The following is a 17,957-nucleotide window of genomic DNA, read 5'->3' on the forward strand; positions in this document are numbered from 1 at the left end:
AGCATTAAAGGTTTATTGTCACTGAAAGATATTTTTTAGGACTGTGAAGTGATGTATCTACAGTTCCTGCAAAATGGGGATAATTTTAATACCTAGACCATGGGACTGGAAGATTAAATGTAATTAAATGTAAAGTGTTTACAACAGTGCCTGGCACCAACACCCCCCCAAACTATTGTTATTATTATGATTTAAAGTTAGATATTTTTAGGGAGGATTCCATTGAGAATCAATCTTTTTTACAATGGTATTATTGCTTTTCAGGACTTGGATACACGATCTATTGCTCTCTGTACATATTAAAATAGTAATAGCACAAAAGCTGGTAGCTATTTTATTACCCATTTCCAGCAGTTTTGGTCTTTTTTGTGTCATTTCAGAATACTCAGTGGTCTTCCAACATACCTTGAAGGAATGGTAATATGAAAACAATGGCATCATAGTTTAGTAAAACTGCCCTTAGTGGATCCTTTGGACAATGCTTCTGAAATCTACATTACATTAGGATCCATTCTATGGAAATGTGATTTATGAGGTAATTCTTTTCTGATATTTGGTTGGTATTTTTCTTATGGAAAAAATGAGAAGCTCAATTTTAATCTGAAGAATTATGAAAGTGCCTCTCCCAACCTAGCATGTTGTCTTGTTTTGACTGAGTCAGTGACGATTAGCGTGTGCATTTACCTTAGCCAACATGTGTTAACTTGTGCTTAAAAACACAATCCAGCTTTATCTGGATTGACATGCATCATAATTAAAAACCACAAAACTATATAGCCTTTTTCCCAGTTCCCTGACCCATATCTTGGATTATGGACCCCTTTTAGAATATGCTACTCACTATAAACTCTCTTCCTTTCATTCTTAAAGTTATTTTAACTTTCTTTAATGCCAAATATTATTTGCTGACCTAATATATTCAATCATCTAGTTCATATTTCAAATATCGTAGAGTGACCACCTGGGGATGACAGATGTCCAAGAGATAGTCCTTGGAGTACAAAGATAGGTACAAAAAGGGGCAGAGGTGGGACTCAATTATTTCTGATTGGAGGAATGATCAGAATTCTCAGAGTATAAGCCCTTTAGCTACATCTGGAAAGAAGAGCAGGGGTTTTACAGAAGTGAGAGGCCTATTCCCAGGCAAGGAAGTGAGGGAGTTTGTCTTGTGTGTTCAGGTGGTGGTGAGACCCAGGGGGTGGGTCTCCAAGTGCATTTTCACAGGCAAAACAGAACTTGAACTTCAACAGTTTCATTCTTCTGAACTGCTTTCAAGTTGTTCCCAGTTAACAGAGAAGATAATATGCAAGATGTGTGATAGTGAAGACATTGACTTCAAGGTACAAAAATGGGGAAATCAGATCACTTGGTTCTCTTTGGATTTTAATCAGAAAAAATTATCGATCTTTCAGGCCGTGGAAACAATATGAGATCTCTTATTCACTTATCACTCACTACTAAATGTGATTCAGAAGGTGATTCCTCTGCCTCTTCTCTAAGAAATGGCAAGTGGTAGACACTCAAAAGCTCCTCACGACTCGGGTATCAGAGGGGGAACAGAGCAGAAATAGGAATCGAAGAGTCTAACTGTGCACCATTGTTTGTTTGTTTTTTTTTTTTTTTCAGTATGCAGGCCTCTCACTGCTGTGGCCTCTCCTGTTGCGGAGCACAGCCTCCGGACGCGCAGGCTCAGTGGCCATGGCTCATGGGCCCAGCCGCTCCACGGCATGTGAGATCTTCCCAGACCGGGGCACGAACCAGTGTCCCCTGCATCGTTAGGCGGACCCTCAACCACTGCGCCATCAGGGAAGCCCCTGTGCATCATTGTTTTAAACCAGTTATTCCTTAATGCATCCAGAGAAGGCAAACATTCCCAGCACATGTTTCTGCAGTCCCAAACATTTGTTGGGTTTGTTTTCCATTTTTAGTGAAGGTATTCAGGATTAGGTTAGGTAGCAACTTGATCCACTGAACACTCATCTGGAAACTTGTCTTGGCATTCTTTTCTTGATGAAGATTAAATATTTTGGAACAAAGTTGAAACAGAGGTTAGAACCGGGACCACGTTAAGACTTGTCCAGAAGGTATGTGGTATGTGTTGTACTTCATTCCCTGTCAAAATGTGATAGACTTTAGTACAGCTTGTAAATGAAGTTCATGAAAAATGCAAATGTAGTGTCTCCTTTCAATATTCCTTAGGAATGCAGCACTTACCCAGTTAGCATGGGCCTCTGTTGCTGGCTCTATTCTAGCCCTGCCAGGTCACTAAAAGCAATTTGATCACAGCCAAGCATGGCCCTGGTATTCTTTCAGCTGCTGAGTTGGCACATTCTTGGTTGAGGCAAGATTGCCTGAATTTCAAATAATGAATTTAAAGGGAATGAGATGAACTATCCTTGCTCTGGTAGGCTGACTACCAAGAATGCTCTCACCTCCTGGTATTTACACCTTCGTGTAATCCCCTCCTCTTTTGTACAGAGTGGACCTAGGGACCTGATTCTAAGGAATAGGACATGGCAAAAGTGATGGGATATCACTTCCAAGATTAGGTTTTAAGTCTATGACTCCCCTCTGGCTAGCACTATGTTTTGCTACCAGGTTCTTTCACTCTATGGCTCTTCTTGCTGTCTTGCACTGGGGAAGCAAGCTGACATATTTTTGAGTTGCCCTAAGGAGAGGCCCATATGGTGAAGAATAGGGGTAACCAACAGCCAGTGAGTCATTGAGGCCCTCAGTCCAAAAGCCTGCAAGGAACAGACTCCTGTCAATGACCACACATGTGAGTGAGCTTGGAGATTGATCTTTCCTCTGTTACACACTGACATGACTGCAGCCTGTGACAGTCCCTGAGCTGGAGGACCAGCTAAGCGACGTCCAGATTCTGGACCTATAGAAACCGAGATAATAAATGTTGTTGTTTCAAGCCACCAAGTTTTGGGGTAATCTGTTACACAGTGATGGATAACTGTTACACCTGCTTATAGAAGTGGTAAGGCCTGGGATTGGGGGCACAAAGGTTGGAAAGAGAATTAGGTATGTATATTTGTGTCACTGACCTAGATAGAGTCTTTATGACCGATGTCCTACCTCTACTTTTATTTATTTATTATTATTATTTTTTTTTTTACGGTACGCGGGCCTGTCACTGCTGTGGCCTCTCCTGTTGCGGAGCACAGGCTCTGGACGCGCAGGCTCAGCGGCCATGGCTCACGGGCCCAGCCGCTCCGTGGCATGTGGGATCCTCCCGGACCGGGGCACGAACCCATGTCCCCTGCATCGGCAGGTGGACTCTCAACCACTGCGCCACCAGGGAAGCCCTATAGGTAAGATTTTCTAGAGCAGCACTGCCCAATAAGGTAGCCACTGACCTCATGAGATTATGTAGCATTTGAAATGTGGCTAGTGAGACTGAGGAATTAAATTTTTCCTTTAGTTTAATTTAAATTCATTTAAATTGAAATAATCATATGTAGCTGGTGGCTAATGTGTTAGATAGCTCAGTTCTAGAGGCTGTCATCCTTATGTTATTCTTTTGTTAATTTATTTTTGGCTAATATTTATACAACATTTTCTACACGCCAGGCACAATATGTAGAATGTTATGTGTAGTCATCCAATTTTCACAAAACCTGATGAAGTCGATTCTATTATTTACATTTTCCAGAGCAGAAAGTTGAATTTTAGAGAGATGAAGTGGCCTGCCTCAAATCATCATACAGGCAGGAGACAGGATTCAAAACAAAGTTTATCTGGCTCCAGTCCCGTGTTTCCTGTACGGAAGAACGAGGCTAAACCGGCAGAGATGGAGGGTGAAACAAAATAGACCCAAGACAATTTAAAATATGACTCCTGTTATAATTGGTTATTTCATTTTATTGCTTATTATAAACACTTTGGACATAGCAAATACATTAGTTTTTAAATAACCATAATTCAAAGCTTTCATATCATATACTATTTCCCCCCAAGATGTGTGATCTATGAAAATAATCAGTGAACTCCAAAAGGCTATACTGATATTGTGCACATTTATGCGATCGTGACACTAAATACAAATAGTAAAAATACTCATCTGTTGTACGTGTGTGGTTTTGTGATATGCTTTAAGGGAGGCCATAAAAAAACTCAAAGAAGAGAGATGGTGTGGATTGTAATAGCGCCTATGTGGGTCATGTTTGCAGAACATAGAAGGTATGCACAGTAAACATTTATTGACAGAGAAGGTATGCACAGTAAACATTTATTGACAGTGAAGATGATGAGAATTCAATTTCTGCTGGACTCTCCCTCTCCATTTTTTCTTAAGTGCATTGGGAAACATCATTCTGAATGTCACAGAGGCTCTGGCACTTTGAGTTGTGTAGCTACAGTGTAATTGGGTCTGATCGCACTTGCAGAAGGGAGATAAATTAAAGTATATGCACTGTTAAAATTGTGCTAAAATCTCAGTTACTTGGATGGACTAGAATGCTTTCTGGTTTCATAAGCAAGAAAATCACCAGTGCCTAAAAATCAAGCAAGTCATTCCAAACAAATCTAGCTTCTAGATTTCACTGGCAGTTAGACTGTATTTCAGTCAGATCAATGTATTTGAAAGTAAAATATGCTACTTATATGAGCTACTGAGTTTCCCAACTACAACTACTGAGTTCCTGAACTGTAACTTTTACTTTAAGACATTTCTTTTGGTTGATTTGTCCAGCAAAATCCTTAGCATCATTTTGGGATTTCACTGAATTGTGCCGATGATGTTGGATTAAACATTTTAGATTTAATTGAAAAGTGACAAACAAATATAATCATCTATTCCCAATAGTTTCTCAATGTACAATTTTAAATACATGAAAGGACCCTCATAAAAATAGAAATGTTAATTTAGGTCACTGGCAGCAAAGTATGGCATATTAGAATTATTTATTAAAAACTTTTACACCTAAAGTTTCATAAAACTTCATAAAATATGGATTTTGGCAAAAGGCATAAAATTGGCATAAAATATGGATTTTGGCAAAAGGCAACAGTTTGATGTCAATATCTTACTTTTCCATTAACTGTATAACTTTTTCAAGAGAATAGATTATTAAAATATTACAAGAAAAGCAGAAATTTGTCTAAGCTGCATGTGAGTGGAGTTACACAGAACAGAATCCAAACTTCATTTTTCCCTCTTCTTTTTGTAAACTTTTGTATATCTTCCTGGTCGGGTTCTGAAATTATACTCCCTGATGTAAAATCCCATGGGATTCTGGCTTCTCATCTTTTAATCTGAAATGAAGTATTTGTTGCTTGTGGAACTTGGTAAATTTTTTTTCACAGTTGGAGTAACCTTTATCATAATACACTAAATAAAATCAGATGATTTTTAGGTGGCAGTATCTAGCATTGACAAGTTCTTGGCTTCAAGCAGCTGTTAAGTCCTTTTGATTGTTTTAAGTCTCAAATTAGATAGATTCAACTATCTCTGTTATTTTCATTCTTGATGGCATAGAAATTCACCTCACATCTACCTAAAACATGAGCAGAGCTTTTGGGGCCCGTTGAACCCATCTACAGTTTAATTTAGCTCTCCCTTCTCGAGCATGTCTCTACCGGGTAGTCAGCCAGGTTCTGTTTGGAGTCTTGGTGATAGGGAGCTTCACAAAGCAATCTAGTCAATATGAAAGCTTCAGCAGCCCTTTCGTATACTAAAACCAAAGTTCTCTTCCTGTAACTTCCATCTAGTGTTTCCAACAATATAAGGCACAGAGTAGGCTTTCAGGCACTCGATCTGCATTTGTTGATGAACAAAAAGACTGAACAATTCTAGTTCTGACTTTTAAAGCTACAGAGTATAGTTGTTTCCTTATGTAGTCCAGGTTATCCTCTTGTCTTACATAAATCTTCTCCTTTTCAGGATCAATATTGCAATTTCCTTCATTTGTTCCTTAAGCAACATGAATTTCCGATGTTTTGTCTATCCATTACTCTTCTCTGAGTGTGCTTATGTTGATCAGTAGAACTCTTCAAACGTGGTCCCATTGAACCCAACATAATACCCCATATGGGATCAGCTCTGAGTAGGGTAGAAATCCTGAATCTCTTCTCTTAGCCTGGACATTCCACTTGACATATCGTCTAACCCAAAAAGGTATTCCTTAGGGCAATCCTTTCCTGTCTGTTTCTGGGTAGAGACATTTTATCCCGGGCAAGATCTCTGATTGGCACATATTCTGTTCTGGGGGAAGGATTACTTCCTTGAATTTCCAGGATATGGAGGGGGTGGAGAACGCTGTGCTGGGGTTGGGGAGTACGGAGGGGGCAAGTCTGCACAGTGTTCCATCTCATGGTCGTAACTGTAGGGGGGTGGTGCCACTGGAAAAGAAAAGGAGAAGGGCATCAGGCATTTAGCAATAATTGAATGTCCACTATATTTGAGCCACTAGGCTGGGTACTTTGGGGGAGGACATAAGTTTTGCTTTCAGTAATTATAGTTTTATCAGACTGGCGACACACATGTATGGAAGGGCAAGTGCTATAAAAAGTGGTGCCGTTGGCCAAAGTATTTAGAATTGGTGGCTTAGGGCAAGTTTCTTGGAAAGATGATATAGAAGGGGCAGATAGAGAAGGGGCTAAAGGATGATTCAATTTGAGCAAAAGCACCAAAGCAAGAGAGAACTTTTGTTCAAAGCAAAAGATACATGGAGGAGAAAAGATGTTGAGGAATCTGATTGTATCACCATCATGGTGGGCTTTTACAAAATTCTAATTTAAATGGATAACTAATAAGAACCTGCTGTATAAAATAAATAAAATAAAATTCAAAAATCATCTAATTTATTTTTTTTTTAAATTTCATACAATTTTATGGACTTCCCTAGCAGTCCAGTGGTTAAGACTCCGTGCTTCCAATGCAGAGGGCATGGGTTCCACCCCTGGTCAGGGAACTAAGATCCTTCATGCTGTGTGGCACAACCAAAAAAATGTTTTTTCATATAATTTTTAAAGGTTACACTCCATTTACACTTATTACAAAATATTGGCTATATTCCCATGTTGTATAACATAGGGGTCAGGGGAGTGGGGGGTACAGACTATTGGGTGTAAGATAGGCTACATGGACATTGCACTTTGAATATCACATAAGGAGTGTGTGATATGCAGGCATCAGAGATTTTTTGAATATGCTAGTGAGTATGCTTTAGGAAGGTGACTCTTTCGGCAGTATGGATTCAGGTGGAGCAAAGAACAGGTGAGATGATGTAGTAGCATATGTGAGGGATGATAAAGGACTCATGGAAGTTGGGGGTGGGGATTATAGGAGCCCTTGAGCAGCTGAGTGCTTAAGTGATGACTGGGTAGGTGGAAAAGGGGTCGAGGGTAAGAAGGTGTCGAGGTATTGGGTACCTGGTTCTGGGCTCCTGTAACTTGGAGGGTCATGGAGCCATTACAGAAATAAGAAAAAAAAAGGAGGACAAGCAGGTTTAGAAATGGGGATGGAGAATTTAGTTTTCTAAATCTTATTAGAAAAAGTGTCTTTAATTTTTTATTGTACTATTATAGGACAGTGTGTTTTAAAATCACATTTAGTACATTTGTTATGACTGTATATAGACATCTATTTTGTAGTGCTCTCCACCCCGTCTCCAGGGCTGGAAGAGAGGTACTCCTTGAGCACTCCATGTCTTTAAGAACCAAATCACTCGACAACATCTGAGCAACCTCTCAGCAACCCCTCTGATGATTTTCCAGTAATTGATTTATCATCAAGATTGTGATTCTAGTTGGAAATTGACATGTCTTAATTGCTTACTGTGAATGTAGCCTAAACCACAAGACTAGTGTTATAATAATGCAAATAAACAGCCAAGCTTTTACTTCTAGAATGGAAGAAAAGAACAAGCAACATTTCAACAAACTTATTTCTAAAACGTCTTCTAAATTGTACTCTTACAATAAGATTATGACGGTATTCTGATCAATATGCATGTATAAACATAGGGCCTCACCCTATATGCAAACACAAAGTTTCTTCTGAATCTCTTTATTTAAAAAAACCATTTAATTAATTTGTATTGGAGTATAGTTGATTTACAGTGCTGTGTTGGTTTCTGCTGTACAGCAAAGTGAATCAGTTATACATATACCCACTCTTTTTTAGATTCTTTTCCCATCTGTATCTCGTTAACTTGGCTCTCTCTACCAGGAGCTTGATGATTTAAACCAATTACTGATCTGCCTGTACTTAGGGATGTGAAGAAGCAGAATTGAGGCATCTGACACAAGAGAAAGATGGAGACACAGAACTGGGTGGGATGTCCTCTGAGGGATGCTCTGGTGAGCAAAGGCTTTGCAAGTCTCTCGTGGGCTGAGCAGGCCAAGGGCTCAGAGCAGAGGACACAGATCTGTGGAGAAGGCAGCTTCTCCACGGCTGCTTTAGACCTGGGGAGGCTGGCCTATTCCAAGCTTTGTTTTCTACAACAAAATGGAATAACTCCTGCCAGAGTCTAAACACACATTCCCTCTGCATTATGCCTACTCCTTTGCTTCGTTATATCCAAGAGGACTGAGACAAAGAGATTTATAATAAACTTCATGCAAGGCAAGAAATGCAGCCTCCATGTAAAACAGGAAGTTACAGCTGGGTTCCCATTGAACTGTTTCTTATAAGCATGTGGGTTCTAAGCTGTTTTTATGATGAAGCTTTTCCTTGCCTCCCACTTGAGAAGCACACACCAGATGATTCTACAGATCGACTCTGCATCCTTCTCTGTCATGAAGCTGTGGTGTGTCTTTATGCTTCAGTAACAAAGCATTTATATTTTTCCATCTGCATATAAACTGCTGGAGGACATTTCAGGGAGATTCCCTATGGTTTATACAGCTGCATGTTGAGCATGAAAATCTAAGATATGAAACAGTGTTCTTTCATTCATGTAGCCTTTGTTATTTTGATAAGGTGATAATATAATGCTGAAGAGTGGTATTTGGAGGACTATATCCATCATGAAATAAACACGGCACATCTTTTATAGTACCAGCTGCGGGAAGACATTTTGAAATAATAATGGTATAACTGTGGACTGTGCTATCTTTCTTTCTTACAGATAAAAATGTTTCACTAGGAAGTAAACTTTTCAGGGTATCAATTTTAGAATTCTTGATTAACCCTAAGAGGTTTTGTTCTCTCTTAAAGGTCAAATCATCTTTAAAAGATACATGGATGCAGCTGGAGATATGGTGCTTTTGAAATTCTTTCATAACCAATAATTCTAATTCTCTGACTTAAGTAGGGCAAATATGTCATTTATCATGTATGTCAATGTAGTTGTGTAGAATTTTGCAAAATTTAGGGATGCTATGAAATTCATAGGAGGAAGTTAATGTTTTTTTACCCACTCAGGATAACATCTCTAAAACAAATATAAAGGGAAGGTGCATGGTGTTAATAAAAATTGTACAACATTATATTAGAAAATGTGGAAACAGAGGAAAATCATCCATAATTCTGTCACCACAGTTTAACGAACAATATCTTTATATACTCCCTTCTAGTCACTTGTGTTTTTATATCCTTGTAGTTATGTAAAATAGTCTATGCTTTTTCACTCTGTATTGTAACAATCTTCTTCATTCTGCTACGTATTCTTCATGAACTCTATTGTTAACAGCTGTACATTATTCCACTTACCATTCACTTATTTTGAGATTAGCAATTTTTTATTATTATAAATAGTGGAGTGACAAATGTCTTTCTACATATAGACTTTTTATTACTTTGATTTAGTTTTTTAGAATAAAATTCCAGGAATCAACTAGCTGGCTATCATTTAATATTTTGGTAATTTAATACTGAAAAACTCTCACTATTAAAATATCCCTTAATTTTACATTTCTTTGACAGTTTTACGTCTTGTTTATTATTTGTAATTCATATTGTGTGATTTTTTTGTTTGTTTTGAGCTGATAATTTACAAACTGGGATCTTAATTAGAATTAAGATACAATTAAGATAACGAGATATAAATATGTATACAAAGTTATTTATCTTTTCTATACCTTTCTAAAAATAACTTTGTCAAAATGATTAGCTATGGTATTTTTACCTTATTGACATCCTGAAGTTTAAAACTTGTATCTAAGAAAATATATGTGGGCTTTTCATCCTTTTTATTTCTTCTGTATTGTTTCCAAGTTTAAACATTTGTCTTTCAGATATCTGGTTCATAACCAATCTATTTTTGAGTTTTTCCATGTAAATTTATATATTTGGTGCTTCCTTACATCTGTTATTTTACATCAGAGTTTTTTTTTCTAAGTTTTAAATTTTGATTAAGCCAATGTATTGAAGCGTTGCCTCTTAATCCTCACTTTTCACATTGTTTTGTTATCTCGCGTTTAGAGTTTGTGAAATTTTAATCACTTGTTCTGTTCAATTACCAAGGCATATCTTTTTTTTTACCAGAAACACCTGATTTTAATTATTATTGATTTTCAATGATTTTACTATCTGATAGAACAGGTGAAATTCATGACTTATTTTTTAACACTTTTTAAATTTATTTTTTCAGTTGAGATACAACTGACATAACATTGTGTAAGTTCAAGGGGTACAATGTATTGATTTGATACATTTATATATTTCAATATGATTACCACCTGTTAAATTAATTAAACAAGGAGGTTATTAGACTGAGGTGGCTCTAATGCCATGGTGTCTATGTAAGCAAACCAAAATCTAAGCTGCAAGTGCCTCAAAGTTATGAAATCAAAATGCTAAGGACAACCAATCACAAACAGCCAACTAGGCTTTAAGTTAAAGGAAATCAAATAATTTCCTTTTGTTGCTTCCATGCTTCCTCTGTATAAGGCAGGGTCCCCCTAACCACTTTGGGTTTGGTGCTGCCCCATTTTTGCTCAAATAAACTCTTCAAGATTTTAATATGCCTCAGTTTATCTTTTAACACATCTTAGCATTAGCTGGCACTTCTATCACTCATGACTTATTTTAAAAGACAACTTCTACGAATGACCCAATTTCATTTCTTTTTATGGCTGGGTAATATTCCATTGTATATATGTACCACGTCTTCTATATCCATTCATCTGTCAATGGACATTTAAGTTGATTCCATGTCCTGGCTATTGTAAATAGTGCTGCAATGAACATTGGGGTGCATGTATATTTTGGAATTATGGTTTTCTCAGGGTATATGCCCAGTAGTGGGATTGCTGGGTCCTATGATAGTTCTATTTTTAGTTTTTTAAGGAACCTGATGTGGATGAACCTAGAGTCTATCATACAGAGTGAAGTTAAGTCAGAAAGAGAAAAACAAATATCGTACACTAACGCATATATGTGGAATCTAGGAAAATGGTACAGATGAACGTGTTTGTAGGGCAGGAATAGAGACGTAGACATAGAGAATGGACATGTGGACACAGTGGGGAGAGGGGAGGGTGGGATGAATTGGGAGATTAGGTTTGACATAAATACACTGCCATGTGTAAAATAGATAGCTAGTGGGAACCTGCTGTATAGCACAGGGAGCTCAGCTCGGTGCTCCGTGATGACCTAGATGGGGGGGATGGAGGGTGGAGGAGGGAGGTCCAAGAGGGAGGGGATGTGTGTATGCGTATGGCTGATTCAGTTCACTGTGCAGCAGAAACTAACACAGCATTGTAAAGCAATTATACTCCAGAAAAAAAAAAAAAAAAGGACAACTTCTAACATTATTACTAGGAGCAAACCTTCTCGTCACCCTCCCCCAAACCCCACTACTCACAATTCACCTGAACCCCACTCAGAGCAGAGGCCCACAGAGCTCCTGGCAGGTCCTCCACTGCCTGCCCCTCACCACACAGTACAGCCCTGCCCGTCTCTTCCTCTACAATGGCCCGAGATGCACCTCCGGAAAGGGTGACATCATTAGAACCTAGCGTCCCCCTTCCTCTCAGATAACATCAGGACACGTCCAGTCACGTTTACATCCCTCTGTTAGCATGAGAAGGACAAGCTCCTAGAGCACCCTTCAGTGTAGATCTTTAGCTCTGGAAGGCTTTACATATCTAATCTAATTAATTTTCCCAAGTTTCCCCACCGCCTTCACTGTGCTCAGTGGAACACAAAGTCTGTCATCAGAAGAGCCCTTTGTACCCTCACCCTCTTTTCATCCCTTTACATGTTACCCCAGCTCGGAATATAAGGAAGTTCTTCTCCAATTGTGTCTGTTTTCTCAGAGAAGTAACGTCGGCTGAGAGAGAGAAAGGCTGAGGGTTGGGTTTTTTTCGAGCTTTGAGAAGAGAGAATACATGAGACAGTTATCTCAGGAAGTGAAAGGGAGCATTTGCTTCACCTTTCTAATTTAATTAAAATCTGGTTTTCCATGAGAGGACAGCTTCCTCTGTAGCACTATTAAATCAGAGCTATCCTTTTTCTCCCACATCCTACATTTTATGGGACCAGGAGGTATGCAGGGTGTTCCCTGTGATTCAGCCATTTTTAAACAACTAATTTCCCTCTTTAAAAACCTGAGCTTGAAGTCTGTAAGTCTGTTTCTGTTTTGCAAATAAGTTTATTTGTACCATTTCTTTTTAGATTCCACATATCAGCGATATCATGTGATATTTCTCTTTCTCTGACTTACCTCAATCAGTATGACAATCTCTAGGTCCATCCAAAAGAACTTATGGTTACCAGGGGGGAAGGGTGGGGGGAAGGGATAGACAGGGAGTTTGGGATTGACATGCACACACTGCTATATTTAAAATAGAGAACCAACAATGACCTACTGTATAGCACAGGAAACTCTGCTCAGTATTCTGTAACAACCTAAATGGGAAAAGAATTTGAAAAAGAATAGATACATGTATATGTATAACTGAATCACTTTGCTGTACACCTGAAACTAACATATTGTTAATCAACTATATTCCAATATAAAGTTAAAAAACAAAAACAAAAACCTGAGCTCTTTTGTAGCATATGCCATGAGATTCTGCTACTTTCTGCTCCTCCTTGTTATCCATAGCTGTGCTTCTCTCTATCCCAAAATCTCACTTATTGAAGTGCGGTACGCGGGCCTCTCACTGTTGTGGCCTCTCGCGTTGCAGAGCACAGGCTCCGGACGCGCAGGCTCAGCGGCCATGGCTCACGGGCCCAGCCACTCCGCAGCATGTGGGATCTTCGAGGACCGGAGCACGAACCCGTGTCCGCTGCATCGGCAGGCGGACTCTCAACCACTGCGCCACCAGGGAAGCCCTCAGTTATTGAAGTTTTAGTATCAAGCCCATTACTCTTCTCTGCATCACGACTTCTGTTATCATTCTAGGTGATTTCAACATCCACTTGCTGAAATAAATTTCTAGCTCCAGGATGGAGCCACTACTGCCTGGGTTGCCACCTCAGCAAACTGAAGCTTAGGTAACTTTCACGTCATTGAAAAGCTCTGCTTAAAGAGAAACTCAGTATATCCAGTCAACTAATCCCCAAATGCCAAGCCGACTGTGGACTCTATACTTAACTTCCTGGTTCCTTCTCACCCCAAACAAGGCTGCCTCTGTGGCCCCAGCCAATCAGATAGTTTCTATTTTTCTCTTCTTCGTTCTTTATTCTTCACCTTATAAAAGCTTCCTGCCTTCTGTCCATTTTACTGTTCTCCCCATGAAGACTTTTTGATTCATGAAGTTTGCATCACCTAAATTGTCTTCTTTAATCCATTTTTAACACATGTAACCCTGCCTCTCAGTCCTTTGAGCCTTTTGCCTTCAAAAATCTTTTTCTCACCCTTACTGTAACCAATTATGGTACCATTTTGTAAATATGACCACCCACTTATCTTTCTAGAATATACATCCCAATACATCTTGGACCTCACCTGGATTTCTGATTTACTGATGGCATTAAAAAAATTAATTTAAACTGATGTCACCTCTTTCCTGTCTTCATGTCTTTCTTCATTCAGCTTAGATTTATGGTCCATCACAAAAATTATTCCTGTGCATCTATCATCAACTTTCTCAACTCTTTCTCTCCCCATTGCTTCACAAAGCTCCAGTCCAGCATTTTGGCTACCCCAGATCTGTATCTAGGAGCTTAATATGCTTAGAGCAAAATGCACAGTCATGCTGACTCATTTCACTTCAAATGCATGACCATATTCTTAAGTGTGGAGGCCCTTGGCATTGCTTGGAAATTGCGCATTAGGCATTTCACCACCCCTCCATTCTCTGAGATTACTGTTTCATGTTTTTTTCTTTCTCCTTAGCTACAAACACCTCCTCAAGCCTCTTGCAGCCTAAGACTTGCTTCTTATTTCACTAAAAAATAGATACAATCAGAAGAGACCATCCTCATATCACCAAATCCTTTGAGTGCATGAGTCTTTTCATGTTCAATGTGGTTGCCCTCAATTGTGAATTCAATTATGCAAATGGAGATTGGATTCCTTTTTTTTTTTAAATAAATAAATTTATTTATTTATTTATTTACTTTTGCCTGTGTTGGGTCTTCATTGCTGCACGCGGGCTTTCTCTAGTTGTGGTGAGCGGGGGCTACTCTTCGTTGTGGTGTGCAGGCTTCTCATTGCAGTGGCTTCTCTTGTTGCAGAGCATGGGCTCTAGGTGCTCAGTATTTGTGGCTCGTGGGCTGTAGAGCACAGGCTCAGTATTTGTGGTGCAAGGGCTTAATTTCTCCGTGCATGTGGGGTCTTCCTGGCCCAGGGCTTGAACCCGTGTCCCCTGCATTGGCAGGGGGATTCTTAACTACTGTGCCACCAGGGAAGCCCCTTGGTTTCTTAATGAAATATTTCCAAGAGATTTTAAAGAATACAAGCCAGCTATTTTATAGAATGTTCCTCAGCTTGAGTTTGTCAGATAATTTCTCATGTTAAGATTCAGGCTATGAGCTTCCAGCCAGAACACTACACACGTGAAATTGTATGATCTTCAAAGTAACACCCAAAGGTGCAAGATGTACATCTGTCCCTCTTTGTTGATATTAATTTTTACTTCTTCGTCAAGATGTTGTCTGGTTTCTCCACTATGTAGTTACTATTATTCTCCTTGTAACTAATGAGAAATCTAGAGGTAGACAGGTTGAGAGTATGCAAATATCCTGTTCCTCAGCAATGTGTCCCCCAAATTTAGCATCAATTGATGAATCTTGTTCTAAATTTTTCTTATGATGGTTTTAAATGATGATTTTTTTACAGTTCCACAACTTCTTTCTACCTGCATCTTTTGGCATTTTTCTGTTATCAAGAAACTCAGATCCTTCTTCATTGTTTATCTACCTGTCTGTCTATCTAAATTCATCATCATCATCATCTATCTGTCTATTTGCCCATCTATATTGTCTATCTATCATCTATCAATCAATCAATCTATCATCTACCTACCTACCTACCTACCATTAGGGACTCAGTAATGTACTTCATGGCATTTGATTTTTATATCTTTGCCAGGCCTTTTCTTCTGTTCTTTCTGCGTTATTTTCCTTCAGATGTGTGTCATCCAAACCCATTTTTAAAAATGAGTTAATATAGTTACTTTCTTTTGTTTATACTGAAGTTCTGGAAAGTAGGGGAAACGTAAGACTTGACAAATAATTATTGTTTTCACACTGATGGTTTTAAAAATAGTTGTCAATAAACAGGACACAGTTCATGCCACCCAACATGGCAGGAGTAAAAAACTATTTCAGATGGTCACTGTCCAACACTAGGTTGGGTGTGGCATATTACCTGTTCTTGGTAATCTACTCCCAGTGCAGAGTCATTTTTGCTGTAGGGTTCCCCACTGAGTGCTTTCACCAAGGGATGAGATAACCTTGACTAAATTATTTTCTACCCATTTATGTGGCCTTCAGGCTGTAGGACTATTCAATAACTTGAGTGATTATTAAATTAGCACAGGGTTAATTAATTAATGTGGGTAAAATTATTTTTTATTTCCATAGATGAAAGATTTTGAAAAGCAGTCAGTACTACTCTGTGTTATTTCCTGATCCTTTAAGTAAAAGCTTAATTAGGGACTTTGAGAAGGAAATGAGAATCAAGCAAATCATGTTTTCAACGACCTAGTCTTTTGCAGTGAAAATGTTTCCATCATAAGGTTTATGATGTTTTTGCATTATTCAGTTCCCAGAACAATGCATTTACTGAAAATGCAACATGGTGCTGTGATCTGCCAGTATAAATAATGCTACTAGGGCTCCCCTGGTGGCTCAGTGGTTGAGAGTCTGCCTGCTGATGCAGGGGACACGGGTTCGTGCCCTGGTCCGGGAAGATTCCACAGGCCGTGGAGCGGCTGGGCCCATGAGCCATGGCCGCGGAGCCTGTGCTCCGCAACAGGAGAGGCCGCAACAGTGAGAGGCCCGCGTACCACAAAATAATAATAATAATAATAATAATAATAATGCTACTAGAATAAAGTTTTTGAAAACCTGTTTACATGCATGAAATAGAAACCTCAGACTCCAGAAAACATTAAAATATTTTGCATTTTCTAGTCTAGTTTTATAAAAATATTTAAAAAATTAATTTTAACTACACTTTTTGATCAAGAAAAGTGAATCTGGAGCATTATGTACAGATTGCTTCTCCTTATCTTCTCTCCAATTAATGTCTCTGTCAGACTCTCCTCTTCTTCTCCTGGGTTATGGATTGGCCAGGTGAAAATAGGGAGATCAGGAGAATAAAAAATAACTCCCCCTAATTTTTCCTTATACCATAGTTTTAACATTGTTATACTAACCCTAACGATATTCTTGGTAAGTTGGAAAGATTCAAAATAGTGAATTGCTTTTGTAGTGAGTAAAAGCTATACATTCCAGGGTGGAATTGAAGGTAAAATTTCTAGGCATTGATATAATTAAATCAGATTTTGTCATGATATTCATTCGTTCAGCCATGTCTGCTGAGTGCCTGTTACATGCCAGTTCCAGTCTTGTATGCTTAGGATTGAGTGGTGAATAAAATTGACAACAATCCCTGCCTCACGGAGCTAATGTTCCAGAAAGTGGGGATAGACAATAAATAATAAACTTAACCACTAGGTGAACAATGTGGTATCTTAGAAGATTAAAAGAAGCACTCTGGACAAAAAGTAGAGTAAGGAGGATTGGGATGCTATGGGGGAGGGACACATTACAATCTTAAGTAGGGTGATCAGGGAAGGCCTCATTCAGAAAGTGACCTTTGACAAAGACTTGAATTAAGTGAGGGAGTCAGTGTTCTAGGCAAACCTAGATGGGAGTGTGCCCTGTATCTTCACAGCACAGCAAGGAAAAAGTATGAGTGGAGCCAGGTGGCAAGAGGGTGAGTAGAAGGAAGTGAGGTCAGAGAAATGAAAAAGAGGGACCAATTCATGCATTGCCTTGCAGGCCTTGGTATAGAATTTGTCTTTTACTTTGGATAAAATGAGAAACCACTGGCTTTAAGTCTTCCCCTGGGGGAAATGGGGAGCCGCTGGAAAATTTTGAGCAGAGAAGTGATATGATTTGACATTTAATCATCTTAAATGTGTTCAGTTTGCTACTGTGTTTGGAATAGACCCCTGGGAGGCACGAGTGGATGCTGGCAGAGCAGTTAAGATGTTTTCACAGGAATGAGTAGGAGAGCTGATGGTGGCTCCCACCAGAGAAGGAACAGTGGGAAGTAGTCAGATACTCTTATATTTTGAAGATAGAGCTGAGAAGTGTTCCTGTTAGATTGCATGTAGATGTCAGGGAAAGAGAGGAGTCCAGGATGACGCCAAGGTCTTTGGCCTGAGCTGCTGGGAGGCTGGAGATGCCACCAACTGAGATGGTGAATGGTGAGTGGAGGAGGCTTTGGGGGGATGTTCGGAAGTACAGCTTTAGACATGTGAAATTTGAGATATATCAGTTAGACATCCGAGTGTAGATGTTCAACTGGCAGTGGGATCAAATGAGTCTGAAATTCAGGAAAGAGGTTTGGAAAGGAGATATATAACGTTGGAAG

The 17,957-nt window shown here is 39.1% G+C and overlaps 1 protein-coding gene across 2 annotated transcripts in view; it reads right to left on the reverse strand.

Moving 5' to 3' along the window:
• Positions 1 to 3,852: 3,852 nt before the first annotated feature.
• The window catches only part of CYYR1 (cysteine and tyrosine rich 1), a 105,672-nt gene continuing 91,567 nt past the window's right edge, over positions 3,853 to 17,957 (reverse strand). Inside the window, exons 4-5 of one of the 2 annotated variants that reach the window (XM_067739263.1) lie at positions 12,769 to 12,808; positions 3,853 to 6,351 (exon numbers count right to left, since the gene is read on the reverse strand). In XM_067739263.1, the coding sequence (XP_067595364.1) occupies positions 6,321 to 6,351; positions 12,769 to 12,808 (71 nt within the window). In that variant the 3' untranslated portion in view covers positions 3,853 to 6,320. The remainder of the gene's footprint in view (positions 6,352 to 12,768; positions 12,809 to 17,957) is intronic. The other variant, XM_067739262.1, reaches the window with a different exon arrangement.

This window comes from Pseudorca crassidens, chromosome 5, assembly GCF_039906515.1.
Source record: "Pseudorca crassidens isolate mPseCra1 chromosome 5, mPseCra1.hap1, whole genome shotgun sequence".
NCBI lineage: Eukaryota > Metazoa > Chordata > Mammalia > Artiodactyla > Delphinidae > Pseudorca > Pseudorca crassidens.